At 36.7% G+C, this 11,014-nt stretch overlaps 1 protein-coding gene, 1 long non-coding RNA gene, 1 other non-coding gene and 2 pseudogenes across 5 annotated transcripts; 3 read left to right on the top strand and 2 right to left on the bottom strand.

Annotated features, from left to right (window-relative positions):
* Nucleotides 1–772: 772 nt before the first annotated feature.
* Nucleotides 773–3,057, top strand: LOC104777886 (uncharacterized). Of its 2 annotated transcripts, none has more exons than XR_015594486.1 (3): nt 773–964; nt 1,107–1,216; nt 2,781–3,057. It is a non-coding gene; the product is annotated as an uncharacterized LOC104777886 (long non-coding RNA). The 2 variants fall into 2 exon arrangements; XR_015594485.1 differs by having other exon boundaries at nt 814–964; nt 1,107–2,381; nt 2,449–3,057.
* A 161-nt stretch (nt 3,058–3,218) lies between these two features.
* Nucleotides 3,219–4,171, top strand: LOC147947736 (uncharacterized; annotated as a pseudogene).
* Nucleotides 4,172–5,991: 1,820 nt separating this feature from the next.
* Nucleotides 5,992–7,606, bottom strand: LOC104777888 (cytochrome P450 71B28-like; annotated as a pseudogene). The gene is made up of 2 exons (XR_015594484.1): nt 6,797–7,606; nt 5,992–6,688 (listed from the first exon to the last, which is right to left on the bottom strand). The product of XR_015594484.1 is annotated as a cytochrome P450 71B28-like (transcript).
* A 917-nt stretch (nt 7,607–8,523) lies between these two features.
* Nucleotides 8,524–10,855, top strand: LOC104777883 (ceramide synthase LOH2-like). Its single transcript, XM_010502210.3, has 6 exons — nt 8,524–8,949; nt 9,169–9,380; nt 9,597–9,752; nt 9,891–10,076; nt 10,170–10,348; nt 10,508–10,855. The coding sequence occupies exons 1-6, from the start codon at nt 8,818–8,820 to the stop codon at nt 10,525–10,527; spliced, it is 885 nt and encodes a 294-aa protein (XP_010500512.2). The 5' UTR covers nt 8,524–8,817; the 3' UTR covers nt 10,528–10,855.
* Nucleotides 10,856–10,919: 64 nt separating this feature from the next.
* On the bottom strand, nt 10,920–10,992 carry TRNAR-CCU (transfer RNA arginine (anticodon CCU)). The gene has a single exon. It is a non-coding gene; the product is annotated as a tRNA-Arg (tRNA).
* Nucleotides 10,993–11,014: the final 22 nt, after the last annotated feature.

The raw sequence follows: 11,014 nt of genomic DNA, 5'->3' as shown, positions 1-11,014 counted from the left end.
GACTTAATCACAGCGTATAAATTACTTATTATGTATTTAGATCCCTTATTTTTTGTTATAATAATTAAAAATCAAAATAGAATCTCAAACACTAAACAAAAAAAATATATAACAAACAAATGGTCATGAAGTGTATTGCGGGTTAAAAAAATAATATAAACATTTAGCTGCACAACACCGGATAATTTAGTTATTTTTCTATTTACAAAATCTCTAATATTTAACAAATAAATATAACATAAAATATAAATTATAATAAAAATTATATGTCTGCGGTGTACCGCGGGATAAAATCTAGTTTTAGTTATAGGGAGAGATAATTTAGGAACTTAATTGATTTTATTTAGTTATTGTTAGGTATATATTAGTGTGATAGCTTTTGGTTTTCCATAGTTAACTTATTTAGTGTGATTGATTTTTATTTTCCTTATTTTACCTAATGTTATTTTGTGCAAATATGTATGGATTAGTTTTGTAAAGAGAATTTGTTAAAAATGTCTTTTTTGAAATACTCATTTTCAAAAACACCCTTTTTAAACATTTTCATTGTTGCCCTCTTTTACACAAATATAATATGTTAAATTAATTTTTAGAATTTTTTTTTTTAGGTTTGGGTTCTCATTTATACATTTAGGGTATAGTTTTTAGGGATTAGTGGTTAGGATTTAATATTGGAGTTTAGGGTTTAGAATTTAGTCAAGAATTAATTACAAGATTGGTATTTTTTCCCATGGGTATTGTAGAAATAGGGTTTTTTCTCATACTTACAAGCATTTCTAAAATGCTGAAAAGACAATATTGGCCCTCTCCCCTAAGACAATGAATCGTCGTCTCTCATCTTTGCCGCTTGTGTTCTTTTCTCTCCAGTTAGACGATGAAAAAACGATGCTCTGATCTTCTCCCTCCGATTATACAAATATGATAGTCCCAAACGAATTAGTGCTATACGAATGCAAATAGAGAAGTAAGTTTCAGTTACTAGGGTTTCAATTTCTCCTTTTTAATTGGGATTTTAGAGATTGACAGGGAAGGAGAGACGGAGAGTTTCAAACTTTCTAGTTGTTTCTGGTTTGCTATCTTACACTTCATGTCTCTCTAATTCAAAGGTGACAAAGTCCCAAATCTCTTCCATTTTCCAACAACGGTTCATCCTCTTCGTCGCTTCTTTGTATCGCATGAAGCCTTCTGGGAATCGCCTAACCTTGTAAGGTATACGGTATGTGAGCTCTGTTCTTTGCCTGAGTTTTTCATTTTTTTTTTCTACTAGAGAAACGAATCAAATGATTTTCTAGATTCCGAGAGTAGCTAGTTGGGGTGGTGTTACAAAAGAGAGAATTAAGGAAGAGAAGTAATCTGGTTTTGAAGATACAGTAATTGATTTCATGTGAATCCGTAAAACATTATTATACTAGATATTTTGTAACCTCAAGAATCGATTTTAAGAAATTGAAATCGTAGGGGTTTGGCCTGAAATTTTGATCCCTCACTCTCTTTATTAGCAAATCCGCTGGTTGATTCATCTTCCATGTGTGTACTTGGTCTATTTTTTGCATGTTCTTTCGAAAAAAATATCATCGCTCAAGCTATATCATGTTTTCCTTGTTATGATATTCTTCTTGCCTAAATAAAGAGTGAAATAGAGATCAAATAAGTAACCAACAAAACAACGATATTGATAGAAATCAGCCTCCTCCTTAGAGGGAGGAATCCATGGATGTGTATCTCCTCATTGTTTCACTCCTACTTACATACCAGCTTCTCATGGTATTTTCTTTACCTCTAGACTACACGTTATCTTGATTTCGTGAAGGGATTCATCCCAGTGTTTTGATAGAGATATAATACTCGTTTATGAAGCTAGTGTTTTGAAGTTGTAAATCAAATGCTTTACAAATCAAATTAGGGCAACCTTATGTACAACTCATGAGAATAGGGTAAAGCATTTGAGTTCGTGAAGGGATACTAACCTTATGTACAACTCATGTTCTTTACAACTTACGCTACTTTTGTGGATCTTCATTTTAAAAATCATTTTTTGTGAATGTCATTATTGTTTCTAGTGGTTTTGCATATCTTTTCGATGGAGAATTAATATCCGTTAATGCATTGGTATCATGTTGTTACTCATGTCCTTTACAATATGTGTGTTTCATTTGGTATTTGGGTTCCCTCCATTGTGCTTCTTTAGGGTTTAGTGTTCTGCGGTTAACTGGCTAATTGGGTTCACTCCGTTTTGCTTCTTTAGGGTTTAGTGTTTTGCGGTTAACTGGCTACTTGGGTTCCCTCCGTTGTGCTTCTTTAGGTTTTAGTGTTCTGTCGTTAACTGGCTACTTGGGTTCCCTCAATTGTAGTTCTTTAGGGTTTAGTGTTCCTTAATAAGAGTGCGGTTAACTGGCTACTTGGGTTCCCTCAATTGTAGTTCTTTAGGGTTTAGTGTTCCTTAATAAGAGTGCGGTTAACTGGCTACTTGGGTTCCCTCAATTGTAGTTCTGTAGGGTTTCGTGTTCCTTAGTAAGAGTGCGGTTAACTAGCTACTTAGGTTCCCTCAGTTGTAATTCCTTAGGGTTTTCTTAATACATGTGTGTTTGATTTTGTCCTTGGGTTTCCCTTACTACATTAGTTGTCCTCGTTTACATTCCCCTTCTAAGTTTGGTTGAGTAAAATGGCTTCTACTAGCTGCCAAGCTCTTCACTCACGAGCTATATATACTCCACTCCATGACTTCTTTCTTTTTCTATGATCCTTCCTATTTTTGAGCTTGCATGAAGTGTTTGTTTTAGGGTTTGCTTGGTATCAAGTATCTTCCTGAACATATCATATTACATGGTTGGTGGCATTGACGAGATAGTGTAAAGACAGAGAAGTTCTTGAAGGAGTTGACAGCTTAAGGAACTGATTCATCTCTTTCATTTTCAGAGTTGTTGTGTTGTTGTCTTCTGAGATTAAAGATTGATTATGTAATTTTGATTTGTTTTTTCTAGCTTTTGTGTTGGTATAACAATGAAAACCAAACGATTGTTGTTAATTTATATATGAAGACTAAATGTCTTTTTCTTCTTTGCATGAGAATTCTAGGGGTAGTGTCGTATTTTTGCTATCACAAAAAATGTCTAATTTTAAAAGCATGGAAAAAATGCCTAAAATAAAAGCTTTATTGGAACAAAATGCCTAAATTAACAATAACCCTATTTATATATTAAAAAGGGGTATTTTTGAAAATGGACATAAGGGTATTTTCGAAAAGTGACATAGAAAAAGGAGAGTTTTACATATCTTTAAATATCTTTCATGGTATCAGAGCCATATTGCTCTTCATATTGTTTTTTTTTTCTTCCGCTTCAACTCATCTTTTCTCATCTATTTCTTCTGTCTCGTCTTCTTCTTCCTCTTCTTGTTCCTTTCGTTTTTTTTTCTTTTCAATTGCTGCTCGTCCTGCTAATCTTGAACGAGCTTTTGGTGTCACAAACATCAAATCTCACATTCCTCTAATTCTCGATCTTGATGATCACAATTATGATGCTTGGTGTGAGTTGTTCCTCGCCCACTATCTCACATTCGATGTTCTTGGACACCTTGACGGCACTCTTCTTCCGGCCAATGCTAATGATGATGCATGGTACAAGCGTGATGGTTTAGTTAAACTCTGGATCTAGGGTACTCTGGCTCCAGATCTGTTTCGATCATCTTTTCAAACCAGAGGAACTTCGCGAGATGTCTGGCTGCGAGTGGAAAATCAATTTCGCAACAACAAAGAAGCAAGGGCAATCCAGCTTGACAATGAACTTCGTAATCAAGCTATTAGGGATCGTTCCATTCAAGAGTACTGTCATAAAATCAAGTCTCTAGCCGACCTACTCTCGAATGTTGATGCACCGGTGCACGAACGAACCATGGTGATGTACTTGCTAAATGGTCTCAATGAGAAGTTTGATTACATCATCAATGTAATCAAACACAAAGATCCTTTTCCATCTTTTGAAACTGCAAAATCGATGCTGGAGCTTGAGGAATCTCGCCTCAAAAGAGCACAAAGACTAACCTCGACACATTCGGATCACTCATCCTCCACAACGGCACTCACGACATCCGCAACGGCAACAGACACTCGACAATCACACTAGCCGGTTAATCGTCAACAATACAACAACAATAACAGAGGACGATGGAACAATAGTTCAAGAGGGGGCCGCAAAAACTTTCAATCTCGACCCAATTATCCCAATTGCCCCCCCCCCCTCCGTTCTGGCAAGGCCCGTTTCCGTCTTGGCACAACTACTATGGACAGTGGCCACAACAATCGTACAGACCGACGTTTTCGACGGCACATCCAACTCCATCGCACCAGAAGGCACATCTGACGGAGATTCAGCTTGCTCCTCTGATGACGGAAACTCTAACTGATCCAATGGCTTATCCTTGGATAATGGATTCGGGAGCGACGACACATCAGGTAACCTCCACTCTAAGTCTAATCTTCGCATCACTCAATCAGTCATAGTGGGTAATGGTTCCAAAATTCCAGTAACTTGTGTAGGATCTTCTTCCATAAAAAGAATGTCTCGTCCTCTTTCCCTCAATAATGTCCTCGCTACACCTCAAATAGTCAAAAAAATTGATATATGTTAGAAAATTTACAGCAGATAACCAGTGAGTGTTGATTTTGATCCTTTTGGTTATTCTGTGAAGGACCTTCCAACACGGAAAACTCTTCTCCGTTGTGATAGCATTGGTGATCTTTATACTCTTCCAGCCTCATTCAATAAAACTTCGAGTCAATCAACTGCTCTTCTTGCTTCCACTCCCTCTCTATGGCATAACCGGCTGGCTCACACCAATGATGCATATCTTGATTTTGTTATTTCAACTTCTTTGGGTATTTGTAATAAGACCAAGCTTTCTCAAACTTGTGAACCTTGTTATTTGGCAAACAAATAAAGTGACCATTCTTTTCTTCAAATACTACAGTTTCCAAAGCTTTTGAAATCATACACTCTGATGTTTGGACCTCCCTTGTTCCAAGCATCAGTGCAATCAAATATTATGTGTTATTTCTTGATGCTTTCACACATTATTTATGGGCATATCCTCTTTGTAGAAAAAGTGATGTTTTCTCCATATTCATTCACTTCACCTCACTGATCAAAACTCAATTCGATGCTCACATTCAAGCTTTTCAATGTGACAATGGTCGTGAGTAACTGAGTATAACAACCGGCAGTCCATGATTTTTTCGATAACAATGGAATCAAGGTTCGTTTCTCATGTCCTCACACCTCCCAGCAAAATGGAAAATCTGAGAGAATGATCAGAACCATAAACAATGTCACAAGAGCACTTTTGTTTCAAGCTCGGCTAGCACCATGTTATTGGGTTAATGCCTTGAATGTGGTTGTTCATGTTCTGAACATTCTTCCTTCGTCATCTATTCAGAATCAAATCCCTTATGCTATGCTATTCAACAAAACTCCAACCTACAATCATCTTAGAGTTTTTGGCTGTTTATTCTTTCCAAATTTGAACAATTCAAATCTTCCAAAACTTTCACCAAGAACAACACCGTGTCTGTTTCTTGGATATCTTACCCAACACAAAGGGTATCGTTGTTTGGATTTGAAAAACAACAAAATCATTATCTCACGGCATGTTCATTTTGTCGAAGATAAGTTTCCAACAGCTGATCGTTCCCTTCATCTGTCCATCACATATAACTTTCTCGAGACTGTTGCAGACCCACCACCACTTTTCAAGCAAATCCTCGAAACACCAATACCATTACCGATAGATCCACCTCCGCAAAACACCATATCTACATAAGCTCTCTAGGGTATTTATCTTTATGCCTCAGCTCTCTTGCCTCTCTAAGACGTGCCCAACACCTCCTTATATTTAACAAGACTTCCAAATCACCATAGGTGAAGATTTCCAAATTCCATAAGAAAAAGACTTTTTCCTTTTTGCTATTTTCTTTTTCCTTGTAAAACTCCAATTTAATTAACCAAAGAAATAGTAGTTTTCCTCTTTAATTCATCCTCAAACTGTCCTTCAATATTGCCTTCTCAAACCTTCTAGAAACTTCTCAGTCACATAAAACAACAACAATCTTGTATCACGACTTGTATCACATAGACACTACTTCAGATAAACCAATATATCTTCTCGTTGGCTTCACCCATCTTCGGCAATCCCCAATCAAAGAATTAAAGCAAATTCAACAATGCCAACTTAACAAGCATGATTCCCATTGTCATCCCTGGACATATTCTCCTACCAGATCCAAACGGTATAAGCTCAAAGTTTAGTCCTTTATAATCTATGGAATTGTCGAGAAACTGTCAGGGTTAAACTCATCGGGGTTCTCCCAGAGTTTTGGATCACGAGCAATCGCATAAGCGTTGATAATGATCTGTATTTTCGCAGGAATATCGTAGCCTTGGATCTTGACATGAGACAATGTCTCTCTTGGAAGCAAGAGTGGAGCTGATGGATGTAACCTGAATACCTCCCTGACCATGAGCTTAAAGTAGTGAAGTTGGTTTAGATCTTCTTCTGTGATTCTCTCCTTCTTGTCCCCAAGTGTTGTCTGAATCTCTTCTTGCACTTTCTTCATCACTTTCGGGTTTCTGATCAGCTCGGTCATTGCCCATACCGCTGTGGCAGCGCTTGCGCCTACTCCCGCTAGAAATATGTCCTGTGACATAAAACCAAAAACACTAATGGTATGGTTGCAATATCTTTAAGCACTTCGGAATAGATATACAACTTGAAGAAAAGACTATTATATTTTAGGTTTACGTACCGAGATCATCCCTTTGAGATGATCAGTGGTGAACTTGAAAGCATCTTCATCTTTCTCTTGCTTCTTCATCATATCGATCATCACGTCAATAATATATGACCTCTCTCTTCCAGGCTTGAGATGATGATCGAGAATATTCTGAAAGAAAGTGTCTAGTTCCGAGAAAAGATTGTTCAACTTCTTGTTCTGACCGGAGATCCGGTCGATGAGTCTGCCGATTCTCCCGGGAAAGAAATCAGATAACAGAGAATCTTCTAAGACCTCATCAAACTTGTGCACAAGATCAACGATCCTATCTTCATCAACGAAGTCACACTCATACTCTCATAGAGATTGATCCCGAACCCGATCCTACACACTATATTTCCGATCAAAGTGAAAAAGGGTTTTCTCAAGATTCACCGGAGATCGTTTCGTAGCAAACTCAGAGAGTTTCTTGACACACAAGTCGTTCTCTTCACCGTAAGGTGCGAATCCGACGTCTTTAAAGTTGTAAAAAGTTGCTCTGGTCCCGGCCGTCTCTGGTCGACTACAACACTCAAGATCGTGGATTTTTAGAACTTCTTCTGCTGCTTCTTTCGAAGAGATCACCACCACGGAGACGAATCCGTATTGGAGAAGCACCACTGGTCCGTACTCGTCGGAGAGGTTCCGACGTTTCCTGGGATGTAGTTCCCGGCGTTGGTGTAAGTTTTCGATGATCGGAAGCGTCTTTGGACCCGGAGGAAGCTTCTATTTCGAAGATTTGAAACTTTTCAAGGAGATTAAGATAAGGGGTAAGAGGCAGAGGAAACAGAGGAAGAGTGACATTTTTTCTTGGCCTTCGTCTTTCTAGAGGTTAATAATATCCTATTATGTATTCCTTTAAAGGGCAGACCATGTATATTCAACTCATAAGTCACTGTGCGCTGTAGACTCGTAGTGCCACTGTCGATAATAATACCCGAAGACTAAGTGAACAAACAAAAGCAAATTATAAACAAAACTCTTTTACTTCTTGTAGTAGTGGTTCGATTGATTACATTAAAGATTGGAATCTCGACTTTGCGGAAATATATAAATTGTAATATTGTATGAACCTTGAAAAACAAAATATGTGAACGACTTAGATGATCAAATATTACGTTTGGACTTTTGGACAATTATATGATCATATTATATTATAGTTATCACTTATCACATATCAAACTACCATTTTTAGTACGAGATCTACAATTTATGAAATGTTGTTGATTAAAAAATAAACTAAACACTAGTGTCACTCTTTGTTTTCTTTTTTTTCCTTGGACGTTTTCAGATTTGGAGTATAAATTTGATGAAATCGAGATCATATCATACCATCACGTCCTACCGCCTAGTAAAATAAGCAAAGATTATACCAGAGTTAATTAGGATTTGTTTTGCGACCTTTTGTATAAGTATATATTAATCTAGGTACGTATATTACTATGTATATATCAGTTCAGTGTGTTCCAGTGGTCTACAATTGAGTTGTGAAATTGCTTTAAGCATGACAATATAAATGTAGTTAAATTGTATTTGATAAACATAACTTGAATACTGAAATAATATTAAATACCACATACCTGTTTTTACTTTTTTATACTTGAATATTTTAGGATATAATAATCGAACAACAAAACAAAACAATTAAAATGGATTGTAAAACACAAGAAAAAAAACAATTAAATACTAAATACTAGAAAAGAAAGAAAGAAAAAAAAAACAAGTTGCAAAAGAGGCATGACAAATGACGCATTTCGAATCTCTCTGCCATAAAACTCTCTTCTCTCTCTCTATGCGCCTTTGCTTCTCCTCCGTCTTTATAGGCTCTTCTCCAATTTTTATGATCCATTCCTCTTCATTCTCGCCCAATTCCGTGGTTCTTCTTCCGTCGCCGCCACAGTTTTTGGTCTTGTTTCCAGCGACAAATATAACTTTTTAACTTCTTCTGTTCTGTTTTTTGATGTTTTTCTCCGTGAAAACCGAGGTCTCTCCGGCATAGTTTGTGTCGCCGGAACATGGTTGAATCTGTATATTCAAGCGCTGGTAATGACGTCCAAAACCTTAAAGCTTCGCATTTCCAAACCGCTGTCTACTTTGCCTTTGGATTCTTCTTTTCGAGGCTATTCCTCGATAAGTTCGTCTTTCATGTAAGAAACACTATCTTTATCTTTGTGACTTTGTAGTATGTTTTATATCGCTTTTATTAAATCGTCTGTGTCACAAAGCTGAGAAAGAACATTGCTTAACCGTTGCATGTGTGTTATTTATTGTACCATTGTTATCAATGTTAAGCATCTATATATATTGCTTACATTCGCAAGATACTGATTAATGTGTTATATTGTTTATTGTTTCGGATCTTGCAGAGGATAGCTATTTGGCTTTTGAGCACAGGTTCTTCTCCACTAAAATTAAACAATGCTACTACTCGTGCGAAAATCGTCAAATGCAAAGAGTCCCTGTGGAAACTGTTGTACTATGCTGGTTGTGAATTATTTGTTCTCGAATTCGTTTATCCAGAGCGGTGGTTTGGAGATATTAAACTCTACTTCCACGGATGGCCTAATCAAGAGCTCAAGTGAGTAGTCAATCCAAATTTTGGTTTCTTGATTCTCATGTACGGATGACCTTTGTGTTCTTGATTTAGAAATATGTACTGGAGCCATTGGGCTTATTACATCAATTTCATGTTGCCTGTTCTTAATAGGGTTCTTAGAACATGTGATGGGAACAGTGAATGAGATCTTAGCTCATGATTAACTTCAAGTAACTAATATTTTTGTTGTTGTTGTAGGTCTTCTCTAGAGCTTTTCTATATGTGCCAGTGCGGGTTCTATGTTTATAGTGTTGCTGCGTTGCTTGCGTGGGAGACCAGAAGAAAGGACTTTGCTGTCATGATGTCTCATCACATAATTACTATCATCCTCATTGGCTCCTCATACTTAGTGGGGTAATCAAATTTTATTTTGTCTATTGGCATTATCTTGCAAAAAATACTTGTTGAGATTGGATTGATACTTAAAATAGCATTCTTTAGATCAAAAGGGCTAAAGAGCAACTGATTTATTACTATTTTATTCATATGCAGCTTCTTTAGAATTGGATCAATCATCCTCGCCATTCATGACGCGAGTGACGTGTTTATGGAATCTGCTAAGATTTTCAAGTATTCAGGAAAGGAACTTGGTGCAAGTGTGTGTTTTGGACTTTTTGCTATTTCTTGGTTTTTGCTGCGGCTGGTTTACTTCCCGTTTTGGATCATCAGGGCTACAAGGTACACACACAGTTTATATACTCCTAAAGAATAAAACCTCTTACTCTTTATCGGTTCGTGCATATGATATTTATCGATATGCCCTTTTTTCAGCTCTGAACTACTAAGATATTTGGATATGACAGCAGTAAAAGGCAAAGTGAAGTACTATGCCTTCAATACAATGTTACTAATGCTACTAGTTTTCCACATATATTGGTGGTATCTTATTTGTGCAATGATCATAAGACAGCTTCAAAACAGAGGAAAAGTGGGAGAAGACATAAGATCAGGTAACAACACTTATTCTTTTGTCAATATTTGTATATAAGATTAAAAGTTTTGCTCATAAGCATTTGACAATCACACATGAGCATATCAGTCACACTATTCATATATGTGTGTGTATTGTAAGTTTTGAGTGACTTTTACTTTCATTACAACAATGGCAGATTCGGAGGATGATGATTAGGGTTTATTGCTAGAGGCCATGGTGAAAGAAATGGATTCCACATACCCCAAATGACACTTTTATTTAGCATTGCTATTACTCATTAACCTGGAGTACTAAAGAGAAGATCAGAATTAGAAAAAGACATATATGCAAATTTTGGATAAGTTACTAATAGTAAAAGAAAATCTTGTTGTTCTTCTTCTTATTAATTTTTGTAAATGAAAATCCAACCCCTTTTGTTTGTATGGGTTAAAATCTAGTTTAGGTGACAGTGTTATCTCATTGTCGTTTGTGTGTTGTAAACTCCAAGAAAGAAGATTAACCAAAGTCTGACTGCTTTGATCAATATCATTAACCGCAAATAACAACAATCAAATATGGAAAGATTTAAAATGGAGGAAAAAAAATGACGCGCCAGGTAGGGGTCGAACCTACGACCTTCTGCTTAGGAAACAGACGCTCTATCCACTGAGCTACAGGCGCTTTGTTGATAACCACTGTACTT

This window comes from Camelina sativa, chromosome 3 (genome assembly GCF_030686135.1).
Source record: "Camelina sativa cultivar CO46 ecotype springtype chromosome 3, ASM3068613v1".
Classification (NCBI taxonomy): Eukaryota; Viridiplantae; Streptophyta; class Magnoliopsida; order Brassicales; family Brassicaceae; genus Camelina; species Camelina sativa.
This window is presented reverse-complemented; position numbering and strand designations above follow the sequence as displayed.

What these genes read in the sequence shown, in the direction of transcription:
- LOC104777883 (XM_010502210.3), top strand. Translation starts at nt 8,818, where the DNA reads ATGGTTGAATCTGTATATTCAAGCGCTGGTAATGACGTCCAAAACCTT. An exon ending in TGGCCTAATCAAGAGCTCAA is followed by an intron (nt 9,381 to 9,596) that starts GTGAGTAGTCAA and finishes TTGTTGTTGTAG; the next exon opens with GTCTTCTCTAGAGCTTTTCT. An exon ending in TGGATCATCAGGGCTACAAG is followed by an intron (nt 10,077 to 10,169) that starts GTACACACACAG and finishes CCCTTTTTTCAG; the next exon opens with CTCTGAACTACTAAGATATT.